This window comes from Hypanus sabinus, chromosome 12, assembly GCF_030144855.1.
Source record: "Hypanus sabinus isolate sHypSab1 chromosome 12, sHypSab1.hap1, whole genome shotgun sequence".
NCBI classification, from domain to species: domain Eukaryota; kingdom Metazoa; phylum Chordata; class Chondrichthyes; order Myliobatiformes; family Dasyatidae; genus Hypanus; species Hypanus sabinus.
The window spans coordinates 3336723-3351105 of record NC_082717.1 but is presented as its reverse complement, the minus strand read 5'-3'; the positions used below and the strand labels follow the sequence as shown (position 1 = coordinate 3351105).

Below are 14383 nucleotides of genomic sequence, written 5' to 3'. Positions count from 1 at the left end.
TCTCATATCTTGCTAAGCAGCCTCATGTGTGGCACCTTGTCAAAGACCTTCTGAAAATCCAAGTACCCCACGTCGACTGCATCTCCTTTGTCTACCCTGCTTGTAATTTCCTCAAAGAATTGCAGTAGGTTAGTCAGGTAGAATTTTCCTTTCAGGAAACCATGCTGGCTTTGGCCTACCTTGTCATGTGCCTCCAGGTGCCCCATAATCTCATCCCTAACAGTCGATTCCATCAACTTTCCAACCACTGATGTCTGGTTAACAGATCTATAGTTTCCTTTCTACTGCCTCCCACCGTTCTTAAATAGCGGAGTAACGTTATCAATTTTCCAGTCATCTGGTACAATGCCAGAATCTATTGATTCTTGAACGATCATTGTTAATGCCTCCACAATCTCTTCAGCTACTTCCTTCAGAACTCGAGAGTGCATTCCATCAGGCCCAGGAGATTTATCCACCCTCAGACCGTTAAGCTCCCTGAGCACCTCCTCAGTTGTAATTTGACTGCACTTACTTCAATTCTCTGACACTCTTGAATGTCTGGTATACTGCAGATGTCTTTCACTGTGAAGACTGATGAAAATACTCATTCAATTCCTCTGCCATCTCTGCATCTCTCATTACAGTATCAGTGTCATTTTGTATTGGTCCTGTATCGATCCTCAACTCTCTTTTGCCCTTTACATACTTAAAATAGCTTTTAGTATCTTCTTTGATATTAGTCGCCAGCTTCCTCTCATAATTCATCTTTTCCTTCCTAATGACCTTCTTAGTTCCCTTAGTTTCCCCTCCCCCCACTACTTTCAAATCTCTTACTATCTTTCCTTTTGGTTAGTCCTGACGAAGGGTCTTAGCCGAAACGCCGACAGCGCTTCTCCCTATAGATGCTGCCTGGCCTGCTGTGTTCCACCAGCATTTTGTGTGTGTTGTTTTAGTTTCCTTCTGCAAGTTTTTAAAAGCTTCCCAATCCTCTATTTTCAACTAGCTCTGGCTTCCTTGTATGCCCTCTCTTCTGCTTTTACTTTGGCTCTGACTTCACATGTCAGCCATGGTAGTGTCCTTCTTCCCTTTGAAAATTTCTTCTTATTTGGAATATATCTGTCTTGCACTTCCCTATTTTTCACAGAAGCTCCAGCCATTGCTGCTCTGCTGTCCTTCCTGCAAATGTCCCTTTCCAGTCATGCCATTGTAATTTACTTTTCTCCACTGAAATACTGACACATTAGATTTTATTGTTTTCCCTCTCAAATTTCAATGTGAACTTGATCATATTGTGATCACTGTTCCCTGAAGGTTCCTTAACCTAAAGCTCTCTTTTCCTCCGGATCATTGCAATCCAGCACAGCCGATTCCCCAGTGGGCTCAACTATAAGCTGTTCTAAAAAGCCATCCATTAGACATTCTACAAATTCTCTCTCTCGAGGTCCAGTACTGGCCTGGTTTTCCCAATCCACTTTCATGTTAAAATCCCCAACAATTATCATGACATTGCCCTCTGAAACGCCTTTTCCGTCTCCTGCTGTAATTTGTAATCCACATCCCGGCTGCTGTTTGGAGGCCTGTATACAACTGCCATTAGGGTCCTTTTACCCTTGCCATTTCTGAACTCAACCCATAGAGTCTCTACACCTTCCGATCCTATGTCATCCCTTTCCAATGATTTAATATTATTTCTTATACACAGGGCCACACTACCCCCTCTGCCTACTAACCTATCTTTCCAATACACCATATATCCTTGGATGTTCAGCTCCTAATGGCAGCCATCTTTTAGCCCAGTTCCAGTGTAGATGGGCACGCGGGGCTATGGTCTGGGTGCAGGTCGACAGGATTGGAACAATAACAGTTCTGCAGTGCTTAGATGGGCTGAAGGGCCTTTTTTGGTGTTTAGTGCTCTGTGACTGTGGGGCTGTGTATTGAAAGGAACAGGTGATTCAGACAGGGAGCCAGAAACAGGGACATCTCACCTTCTCCTGGAGCCGCTCGAGCAGGGCTGCCAGGTGAGCCTCCCTGTTCTCCTTCTGGGTCTCGTTCTTCTGCTCTAACTTCTCCTTGGCCATCCGGATGAAGTTGTTGTTCTCCTCGATGGCTTTCTGGATCACCTCTCGCTCATGCTCCCTCTTCTCAGCCAGATGCTTCAGCAGCTCGGCCTCCTGGCACTGGGAGGGCAGAGGAAGATCGGAGTGAGCTGTGGGCTGAAGGGAGGGAGTGCCCAGGCTGCACCACAAGAACTAATGGCTGTGATGGTTCTGGAGTGGGTACAGACGAGGTGTGGACATGATACATGGAGAGGTGGAGAGGCAGGTGGGAGTCTGCAGAAGGACTTAGATTAAGAGAATGGGCAAATGGGCAAAGAAGTAGCAGAAGGCATATATAGGGAAGGGTATGGGCATGAATCTCTCTGCCCCTCGTCAGTGTCCGCGTGTCTGTCGTCTGACCCTCGTCAGTGTCCGCGTGTCTGATTCCTGACCCTCGTCAGTGTCCGCGTGTCTGATTCCTGACCCTCGTCAGTGTCCGCGTGTCTGATTCCTGACCCTCGTCAGTGTCCGCGTGTCTGATTCCTGACCCTCGTCAGTGTCCGCGTGTCTGATTCCTGACCCTCGTCAGTGTCCGCGTGTCTGATTCCTGACCCTCGTCAGTGTCCGCGTGTCTGATTCCTGACCCTCGTCAGTGTCCGCGTGTCTGATTCCTGACCCTCGTCAGTGTCCGCGTGTCTGTCGTCTGACCCTCGTCAGTGTCCGCGTGTCTGATTCCTGACCCTCGTCAGTGTCCGCGCGTCTGATTCCTGACCCTCGTCAGTGTCCGCGCGTCTGATTCCTGACCCTCGTCAGTGTCCGCGCGTCTGATTCCTGACCCTCGTCAGTGTCCGCGCGTCTGATTCCTGACCCTCGTCAGTGTCCGCGCGTCTGATTCCTGACCCTCGTCAGTGTCCGCGCGTCTGATTCCTGACCCTCGTCAGTGTCCGCGCGTCTGATTCCTGACCCTCGTCAGTGTCCGCGCGTCTGATTCCTGACCCTCGTCAGTGTCCGCGCGTCTGATTCCTGACCCTCGTCAGTGTCCGCGCGTCTGATTCCTGACCCTCGTCAGTGTCCGCGCGTCTGATTCCTGACCCTCGTCAGTGTCCGCGCGTCTGATTCCTGACCCTCGTCAGTGTCCGCGCGTCTGATTCCTGACCCTCGTCAGTGTCCGCGTGTCTGATTCCTGACCCTCGTCAGTGTCCGCGCGTCTGATTCCTGACCCTCGTCAGTGTCCGCGCGTCTGATTCCTGACCCTCGTCAGTGTCCGCGCGTCTGATTCCTGACCCTCGTCAGTGTCCGCGCGTCTGATTCCTGACCCTCGTCAGTGTCCGCGCGTCTGATTCCTGACCCTCGTCAGTGTCCGCGCGTCTGATTCCTGACCCTCGTCAGTGTCCGCGTGTCTGATTCCAGACCCTCGTCAGTGTCCGCGTGTCTGATTCCTGACCCTCGTCAGTGTCCGCGTGTCTGTCGTCTGACCCTCGTCAGTGTCCGCGTGTCTGATTCCTGACCCTCGTCAGTGTCCGCGTGTCTGATTCCTGACCCTCGTCAGTGTCCGCGTGTCTGATTCCTGACCCTCGTCAGTGTCCGCGTGTCTGATTCCTGACCCTCGTCAGTGTCCGCTTGTCTGATTCCTGACCCTCGTCAGTGTCCGCTTGTCTGATTCCTGACCCTCGTCAGTGTCCGCGTGTCTGATTCCTGACCCTCGTCAGTGTCCGCGTGTCTGATTCCTGACCCTCGTCAGTGTCCGCTTGTCTGATTCCTGACCCTCGTCAGTGTCCGCGTGTCTGATTCCTGACCCTCGTCAGTGTCCGCGTGTCTGATTCCTGACCCTCGTCAGTGTCCGCGTGTCTGATTCCTGACCCTCGTCAGTGTCCGCGTGTCTGATTCCTGACCCTCGTCAGTGTCCGCGTGTCTGATTCCTGACCCTCGTCAGTGTCCGCGTGTCTGATTCCTGACCCTCGTCAGTGTCCGCTTGTCTGATTCCTGACCCTCGTCAGTGTCCGCGTGTCTGATTCCTGACCCTCGTCAGTGTCCGCGTGTCTGATTCCTGACCCTCGTCAGTGTCCGCGTGTCTGATTCCTGACCCTCGTCAGTGTCCGCGTGTCTGATTCCTGACCCTCGTCAGTGTCCGCGTGTCTGATTCCTGACCCTCGTCAGTGTCCGCGTGTCTGATTCCTGACCCTCGTCAGTGTCCGCGTGTCTGATTCCTGACCCTCGTCAATGTCCATGTGTCTGATTCCTGACCCTCGTCAGTGTCCATGTGTTTGGTGCCTGTCCCCGGCATTGTCTGTGTGTCTCCCTCCCTTATCTCAGTCAGTTTTCGGTCCCTGGTCACTATTCCTATGATCAGTTGCTCCATGTGACTGGGTTCATACCTTCCTTCTTTCTTCAGCCGCCTCCAGTTTCTTCTGGATCTCCTCCAGGGATGGATCTCGCTTTTTCGGGAGCACGGTATGGAATTCCGGGACCCCCTCAAAGGAAGGCGGCTTCAGGATGACCTCGAAGGAGAGGCCAGATGCCCTCTTGTTCAGCTCTTTCACCTCCATGTCAGAGATGAAACACCAGTTCTGGTCAGCTGGATCTGCAAGCACACCAAACAGTGGTCAGGTAAGTTACTGCAGGACAGCATGCCATTTGCTCCATCAGTCCTGTCCCACCACACCTCAGACCCACTGCCCGATGTCCCAGACCCATCAGCATCACCCCATCATAGTTCAGACAGGGAGCTCTAGGTGTTCTATCAATCCGTGCTTTCCTCATTTAAGGGTGCGGATACTCTGCATGTAAGGGTGTGGATACTCTGCAGAGGGTGTGGATACTCTGCATGTAAGGGTGTGGATACTCTGCAGAGGGTGCGGATACTCTGCATGTAAGGGTGCGGATAGTCTGCATGGAAGGGTGCGGATACTATGCATGTAAGGGTGCGGATACTCTGCAGGGAAGGGTGCGGATACTCTGCACGTAAGGGTGCGGATACTCTGCAGAGGGTGCGGATACTCTGCAGGGAAGGGTGTGGATACTCTGCATGGAAGGGTGCGGATACTCTGCATGTAAGGGTGCGGATACTCTGCATGTAAGGGTGCGGATACTCTGCACGGAAGGGTGCGGATACTCTGCACGTAAGGGTGCGGATACTCTGCAGAGGGTGCGGATACTCTGCAGGGAAGGGTGCGGATACTCTGCACGTAAGGGTGCGGATACTCTGCAGAGGGTGTGGATACTCTGCAGGGAAGGGTGCGGATACTCTGCAGAGGGTGCGGATATTCTGCAGGGAAGGGTGCGGATACTCTGCAGAGGGTGTGGATACTCTGCAGGGAAGGGTGCGGATACTCTGCACGTAAGGGTGCGGATACTCTGCAGAGGGTGTGGATACTCTGCAGGGAAGGGTGCGGATACTCTGCAGAGGGTGTGGATACTCTGCAGGGAAGGGTGCGGATACTCTGCAGAGGGTGCGGATACTCTGCAGGGAAGGGTGCGGATACTCTGCAGAGGGTGCGGATACTCTGCACGTAAGGGTGCGGATACTCTGCAGAGGGTGTGGATACTCTGCAGGGAAGGGTGCGGATACTCTGCAGAGGGTGCGGATATTCTGCAGGGAAGGGTGCGGATACTCTGCAGAGGGTGCGGATACTCTGCAGAGGGTGCGGATACTCTGCACGTAGGGGTGCGGATACTCTGCAGAGGGTGCGGATACTCTGCAGGGAAGGGTGCGGATACTCTGCACGTAAGGGTGCGGATACTCTGCAGAGGGTGTGGATACTCTGCAGGGAAGGGAGCGGGTACTCTGCAGAGGGTGCGGATATTCTGCAGGGAAGGGTGCGGATACTCTGCAGAGGGTGCGGATACTCTGCATGGAAGGGTGCGGATACTCTGCAGAGGGTGCGGATACTCTGCAGGGAAGGGTGCGGATACTCTGCAGAGGGTGCGGATACTCTGCAGGGAAGGGTGCGGATAGTCTTCAGGGAAGGGTGCGGATACTCTGCAGAGGGTGCGGATACTCTGCACGTAAGGGTGCGGATACTCTGCAGAGGGTGCGGATACTCTGCAGGGAAGGGTGCGGATACTCTGCACGGAAGGGTGCGGATACTCTGCAGAGGGTGTGGATACTCTGCACGGAAGGGTGCGGATACTCTGCAGAGGGTGCGGATACTCTGCAGGGAAGGGTGCGGATACTCTGCAGGGAAGGGTGCGGATACTCTGCATGGAAGGGTGCGGATACTCTGCATGTAAGGGTGCGGATACTCTGCACGGAAGGGTGCGGATACTCTGCACGTAAGGGTGCGGGTACTCTGCAGAGGGTGCGGATACTCTGCAGGGAAGGGTGCGGATACTCTGCACGTAAGGGTGCGGATACTCTGCAGAGGGTGTGGATACTCTGCAGGGAAGGGTGCGGATACTCTGCAGAGGGTGCGGATATTCTGCAGGGAAGGGTGCGGATACTCTGCAGAGGGTGTGGATACTCTGCAGGGAAGGGTGCGGATACTCTGCACGTAAGGGTGCGGATACTCTGCAGAGGGTGTGGATACTCTGCAGGGAAGGGTGCGGATACTCTGCAGAGGGTGTGGATACTCTGCAGGGAAGGGTGCGGATACTCTGCAGAGGGTGCGGATACTCTGCAGGGAAGGGTGCGGATACTCTGCAGAGGGTGCGGATACTCTGCACGTAAGGGTGCGGATACTCTGCAGAGGGTGTGGATACTCTGCAGGGAAAGGTGCGGATACTCTGCAGAGGGTGCGGATATTCTGCAGGGAAGGGTGCGGATACTCTGCAGAGGGTGCGGATACTCTGCAGAGGGTGCGGATACTCTGCACGTAGGGGTGCGGATACTCTGCAGAGGGTGCGGATACTCTGCAGGGAAGGGTGCGGATATTCTGCACGTAAGGGTGCGGATACTCTGCAGAGGGTGTGGATACTCTGCAGGGAAGGGAGCGGGTACTCTGCAGGGTGCGGATATTCTGCAGGGAAGGGTGCGGATACTCTGCAGAGGGTGCGGATACTCTGCAGGGAAGGGTGCGGATACTCTGCAGAGGGTGCGGATACTCTGCAGGGAAGGGTGCGGATACTCTGCAGAGGGTGCGGATACTCTGCAGGGAAGGGTGCGGATAGTCTTCAGGGAAGGGTGCGGATACTCTGCAGAGGGTGCGGATACTCTGCACGTAAGGGTGCGGATACTCTGCAGAGGGTGCGGATACTCTGCAGGGAAGGGTGCGGATACTCTGCACGGAAGGGTGCGGATACTCTGCAGAGGGTGTGGATACTCTGCATGGAAGGGTGCGGATACTCTGCAGAGGGTGCGGATACTCTGCAGGGAAGGGTGCGGATACTCTGCAGGGAAGGGTGCGGATACTCTGCATGGAAGGGTGCGGATACTCTGCAGGGAAGGGTGCGGATACTCTGCAGAGGGTGCGGATACTCTGCAGGGAAGGGTGCGGATACTCTGCACGGAAGGGTGCGGATACTCTGCAGAGGGTGCGGATACTCTGCAGAGGGTGCGGATACTCTGCACAGGGTGCGGATACTCTGCACGTAAGGGTGCGGATACTCTGCAGAGGGTGCGGATACTCTGCAGGGAAGGGTGCGGATACTCTGCAGGGAAGGGTGCGGATACTCTGCAGGGAAGGGTGCGGATACTCTGCATGGAAGGGTGCAGATACTCTGCAGAGGGTGCGGATACTCTGCAGGGTGCAGATACTCTGCACAGAAGGGTGCGGATGCTCTGCAGGGAAGGGTGCGGATACTCTGCATGGAAGGGTGCAGATACTCTGCAGAGGGTGCGGATACTCTGCAGAGGGTGCGGATACTCTGCAGAGGGTGCGGATACTCTGCAGAGGGTGCGGATACTCTGCACAGAAGGGTGCGGATACTCTGCAGAGGGTGCGGATACTCTGCAGAGGGTGCGGATACTCTGCAGAGGGTGTGGATGTGGTTTAGCTGGATGCTAACTGGATTAGAGGGCACTGGCTGTAACGAGGTTGGACAAACTTGGTCATTTTCTCTGGAGTAGCAGAAGTTTATAAGAATCAGATTTAAGTTTATTATCACTAACATGTTCTGAAATTTGCTGCTTTGTGGCAGCAGTACAATATATAAATATAAATAAATATTGCAAAAGGTGAGCAAAGTAGTTTTGTGGTGTTCACGGACTGTCCAGACACCTGATTGTGGAGGGGGAAAAGCTGTTCCTAACATGATAGCTGTCACCGATAGAGATCAGAGGCAAAACTGGTGTAGAAATTGTAGTTCTAACGGGAGTGAGGGAAGCTCAAAGCGGTTGTGTGGGGCCATTTTTTAAAAAATACAGAGATTTGTGGATGCCGGGAGCTGACTGCCTGGGTGGTGATGGAGGCATACAAGTTAATAGTCTTTAAGTAACTTCAGACAAAAAAATGAACGTTCAAGGAATGAAGGGCTGAAGGTAGATGGGGTTAGTTGAATTTGGCATCATGGTCGGCAGAGAATTTGTGGGTTGAATGGTTTGTTCCTGTGCTGTAATGTTCTATGGCTCTTTGACACAAGGGCTACTGGCTTGTTCCTGGAGGGATCTTCCCTGTGACCAATCCCTCTCCAACACAGTCCAAACCCTTCACTAGTTCCCCCTTTCCCAATGCTGGAAATACCCCGTTTCTCTTTTCTGACATTTCTTTGTAATCAACTCCACAGTCCAACCCTCTCATTTAACCCCTGTCTCCTTGAGGACCCCTGCTTCTACTCATATTACCCTGTCCATCTTAGTGATATGGACCTGGACAATCAGGTATCTACCAGGCGTTTACACTAAATCACATCTTGTGTGCACATTTGATGTGAAACCCTGCTTTGTAAAAGACAAAATGCTGGCAAAACTCAGCAGGTCTGGCAGCATCTGTGGAGATGAATAAGCAATCAACGTTTCAGGCCAAGACACTTATCAAGACTCCATTTATTCCCCTCTGTAAATGTGCCTGACCTGCTGAGTTCCTCCAGCATTTTGTGTGGGTTGTTCTGGATTTCCAGCATCTGCAGAATCTCTTGTGTTTATTCACCTATACAGATGCTGCCTGACCTGCTGAGTTCCTCCAGCATTTTGTGTGCATTTTTCTGGATTTCCAGCATCTAAAGATTCTTTCATATTCTGCTTTGCTGTTATGAAAACTGTCAATCTGGGCAATGGTTTCTTAGCCCAGAGATCAACACTGTACCCTCAGTATTATACATAAACTATTATATACATATAACTATTATACATATATATACTATTACACATACATAAAACCAAATGAAACAATATTCCTCCAGACCTAGTGCACTCACAAAACTTGCATCACACAGCACATAAACCAAAATATTACCATCAATACAGTGCTATGCAAAAGTCACAGGTACATGTGAAATAATTCTACAATTGTGAAGATGATTTTAAAGATAATGAAATGAAAAATTTATAAATATCAAAAACAAAGTACTAAAAAGTAAATAAAAATAAATCAAATCAATATTTGCCTTTAAACTTGCATCAATTCTCATAGGTATAGCAAAATCGGCTGGTAGGTTGTTCCAAACATCTTGGGGAACTTCAAAGTTGAAAAGTTTGAAGTTCAAAGTAAATTTATTATCTAAGTACATATATGTCACCATATAGATCCCTGAGATTCATTTTCTTGCAGGCAGTCTGTATAAATCCATAACTGAATAATCACCATAATGGAGTGTAATGCGTACATCTTTGGTATCCAGATGTTCCAGGGTTAAATGAAGAGCCAATGAGATGGCATCTGTGTAGACCTGTTATGTCAGGATTGAGCAAACTAGAGGGCCTGAAGGTAGACAAGTCCCTTGGTCCTGATAGGATGCATCCCAGGGTGCTGAAGGAATTGGCATAGGTTATAGTAGACACGTTGGTATTTATTTATCAAAACTCTCTGGACTCTGGGCAGGTCCCAACGAATTGGAAGACAGCAAATGTCACGCCACTTTTTTTTAAAGGGATGTAGGCAAAAGATGGGCAACTATAGGCCATTCAGCTTAACATCTGTAGTCGGGAAAATGCTTGAAGCTGTCATTAAGACAGAAATAGTGAAACATTTAGAAAGGAATGGTTCCATTAGACAGATGCAGCATGGATTCAGAAAAGGCAGGTCCTGTTTGACAAATTTACTGGAGTTCTTTGAGGACATAATGAGTGCAGTGGATGGAGGGAACAGGTGGATGTTGTATACTTGGACTTACAGAAGGCGTTCGATAAGGTGCCACACAAGAGACTTATAAATAAGATACGGATGCATGGATTCAGAGGAAGTGTATTGGCTTGGATAGTGGATTGGTTAAGGCAGAGAGTTGGTATAAATGGGTGTTTCTCCGGTTGGCAGTCTGTGGCGAGTGGGGTGCCTCAGGGATCGGTGCTGGGCCTGCAGCTGTTTACCATTTACATTGATGATTTGGAAGAGGGGACTGAGTGTAGCGTAGCAAATTTGCTGATGACACTAAACTGAGTGGAAAAGCAAATTGTACAGAGGATGTGGAGAGTCTGCATTGGGATATCGATAGGTTAAGTGAGTGGGCCAAGGTCTGGCAGATCGAATACAACTTTGGTAAATGTGAGATCATCCGCTTTGGAAGGAATAATAGAAGAGCAGATTATTATTTAAATGCTGAAAGATTGCTGCATGCTGTTGTGCAGAGGGACTTGGGAGTGCTTGGTCATGAATTGCAAAAGTTGGCTTGCAGGTACAACAGGTTACTAAGAAGGCAAATGGAAAGTTGGCCTTCATTGCTAGAGGGATTGAATTCGAGAGCAGGGAGGTCATGCTGCAACTATACAGGGTACAGATGAGGTCACACCTGGAGTGTGTAGTTCTGGTCTCCTTACTTGAGGAAGGATATACTGGTTTTGGAGACGGTGCAGAGGAGGTTCACCAGGTTGATTCCAGCGATGAGGGGGTTAACCTATGAGGACAGATTGAGTCGCCTGGGATTATACTCTCTGGAATTCAAAAGAATGAGTGGGAATCGTATAGAAACATACAAAATTTTGAAAGGGATAGATAAAATAGAAGTAGGAAAGTTGTTTCCATTGGTAGGTGAGACTAGAATTAGGGGATATTACTTCAAGGTTCAGGGAGAAGATTTAGGATGGAGATGAGGAGAAACTGTTTCTCCCCAGAGAGTGGTGAATCTGTGGAATTCTCTGCCCAGGGAAGCAGTTGTAGCTTCTTCACTGAATATATTTAAGAAACAGTTAAATAGGTTTTTACATAGTAAGGGAATTAAGGGTTATGGGGAAAAGGCAGGTAGATGAAGCTGAGTTTATGGACAGATCAGCCATGATCTTATTGAATGGTGGGGCAGGCTCAATGGGCTGGATGGTCTACTCCTGCTCCTGTTTCTTATGTTCTTATTGGAGCAGTTCCAAGTTGTTTGTCAGACAGTGATTGACATATTTTATCACCAACTTCTCAAGACACTAGACACTAGAATACTACAGCACAGTACAGGCCCTTCAGCCCTCGATGTTATGCTGACCCATAGATCCCTAAAAACAGTATTAAACCCACACTGCTCAAAACACAACACTGTGATGTAAGTTCTACTGGATGACAGTCATTGAGGCAGATTACCGGTTATAACTGAAGCCTGCTGGAAGCGGGTGGGCACTATACACTGCCGAAGCGAGAGGTTAAAGATCTCAGTGAACACTCCAGCAGGCTGTTGAGCACAGGTCATTAATACTCGGTCAGGCACTCCATCTGGGCTGAATGCTTTTTGTGAGCTCACCCTCCTGAAGGCTGCACAGATGTCGACCTCAGAGTCTGAGATCACAGGATCACCAGATCTGTGGGGGTTTGTGATGGTCAAGGTGGGCACAGGTGGCATTGAGCTCACCTGGAAGTGAAGCCCCGTTGTTGCCTCTGTCACTTGACTTCACTTTAGAAGAGGTGATAAGCTCTGCCACGACTGTCGAGCATATCCTTCACTGATTCCGGTTTAGTCCGGATCTGCCACTCTACCCATGGGATGGATTTGCAGGGATCGAACCTGCACCTCTTCATCACCAGACCTGAATGCTTCTGATCTGATTCTCAGCAGATTTCACATCTCATGGTTCATCCAGGGCTTCTGAATGAGAGGATTCTGTGGGGACACACTTGTCAACAACTGATTAACGTCCATGAAAACCAGATCCACAGATGAGTCCTTGACCATGGTCCAGACACCGCCTCGAAGCACCACTGTAGCGGCCCCTCTGCCACAGTTCCTATGACCATAGACCAGAAGACATACGAGCAGAAACAGGCCATTTGGCCCATCGATTCTACTCCACTATTTCATCATCGCTCAACCAAATTTCCTTTCAGCCCCAATCACCTGCCTTCTCCCCGTATCTCTTTATGGCCTGACCATTCAAAAATCTATCAACCTCACCCTTAAATATACGTAAAGACTTGACCTCCACAGACGCCTGTGGCAAAGAATTCCACCGATTCACACTCTCTGGCTGATGAAATTCCTCCTCATCTCCATTCTGAAAGGACAGCCCTCTATTCTGAGGCTGTGTCCTCTGGTCTTAGACTCTCCCACCATAGGAAGCATCCCCTCCACGTCCATGCCTTTGAGGCCTTTCACTATTCAATAGGTTTCAATGAGGTCACCCTCATTCTCTGAATTCCAGTGAATACAGGCCCAGAGTCATCAAATGCTCTTCATATCTTGAGATCATTTCCGTGAACTTCCTTTGAACCCTCTGCAGTTTCAGCTCATCCTTTTAAGATAAGGAGCCCAAAGTGCTTTCAATATTCTATGAGGCCTCGACAGTGCTTTATAATGTTTCAATATTACATCCTGCTTTTATATTCTAGTCATGAAATGAATGCTAACATTGCATTTGCCTTCCTCACCACAGACTCAACTGTAAATTAGCCTTTGGGGAATCGTTCACAAGGACTCCCCAGATCCCTTTGCGCCTCAGTTTTTTGTATTTTTTCTCCATTTAGAAATTAGTCAACTCTTCCATTTCTTTCCGTGGCCCCGTCAGCAGTGAGGAGCTTTCTCGCAGGTCATCGGTGATCGAGCCCTGTGGGTGTTTGGTGAAAGGACCTGCTTCCGCATTGTTGGGAGTGGCCAGTAGTGAGAGTGGGAGTGTCAGGCTTCGGCTCGGAAAAAGCATTGTGCTGCTTAAGTTGTCCAGGTAAGTTTCTGTTAAGCTTCCTTTTTCTCTTACTTTGTTAGGGGTACAGTGTAGCTTAAGTGGCCATTGTGCATTCTTCATGCTAGAAGCTGGAGTCCTGGAAGACCCAGGGAATTACAGCCGGCTGCAGCTCCTTGAAGACTCTTTTGGGGATCTGGAGCAGCAGCTGGGTGACCTTTGGCTTTTTTACATTACACGAGGGGGCACAGTTTTCAGGTGCGTGGAAGTTGGTACAAAATGGATGTCAGAGTTAAGTTTTTCACACAGACAGTGGTGGGTGCGTGGAATTCACTGCCAGTGATGGTGGTAGAGGCAGAAACAATAGGGTATTTTAAGAGACTCTTAGATAGGTACATGGAGCTTAGGAAAATAGAGGGCTGTGTGGTAGGGAAACTCAAGGCAGCTTCGAGAGTAGGTTACATGGTCAGCACAACATTGTGGGCTCAAGGGCCTGCAATGAGCTGTAGATTTCTAAGGTTCTACGTACAGGAGAGTGAGGAGATAATCAGAGTTACAGGGAAGTTGCAGAAGCGGGGTAGCTGGGTGACTGTCAGAAGAAAAAGTGGGAAGGTGAATAGGCAGTGAGTGCAGAGCACCTCTGTGGCCATTCCCTCAGTATTAAGTACACCATTTTTGATACTGTTGTGGGGGATGACCCCCCCAGGTGGATGCCATACAGACTGGGTTACTGGCACTGGGCATGGGTGCTGCAGAAGGGAAAGAGGGAGAAGAGGGGAGCAGTAGTGATGGGGGAATCGGTAGTCAGAGGGACAGGCAGGAGATACTGAGGATGTGAATGGAATGCCTGGATGGTATGTTGCCTCCCAGGTGCCAGGGTCAGGGTCTTATTGGATCGAGCCCACAACATTTTGGAGAGGGAGGGGGAGCAGCCAGATGTCTTGGTACATATTGGTACCAATGACATAGGAGGGAAAAGCAAGGAGGTCCTGAAAAGAGAATTCAGAGAGCTAGGTAGAAAGCTGAGAAGCAGGAACCCCCACGTAGTAATTTCTGGATTGCTGCCAGTGCCATGCGCCAGTGGGGGTAGAAACAGGGTGATTTGGCAGATAAATATGTGGCTGAGAAGGTGGTGCAGGGGGCAGGGCTTCAGGTTCTTGGATCATTGGGATCTCTTCTGAGGAGGTCTGACCTGTTCAAAAGTGACGGGTTGCACCTGAACCCGAGGGGGATCAATATTCTCACG

General features: G+C 50.2%; 1 protein-coding gene across 1 annotated transcript in view; it reads right to left on the bottom strand.

Moving 5' to 3' along the window:
* LOC132402430 (stathmin-4-like) overlaps positions 1–14383 on the bottom strand; it is a 261142-nt gene that overhangs the window by 6610 nt on the left and 240149 nt on the right. Inside the window, exons 4-5 of the mRNA XM_059985285.1 lie at positions 4394–4599; positions 1968–2159 (exon numbers count right to left, since the gene is read on the bottom strand). Coding sequence (XP_059841268.1) covers positions 1968–2159; positions 4394–4599 — 398 coding nt within the window. The remainder of the gene's footprint in view (positions 1–1967; positions 2160–4393; positions 4600–14383) is intronic.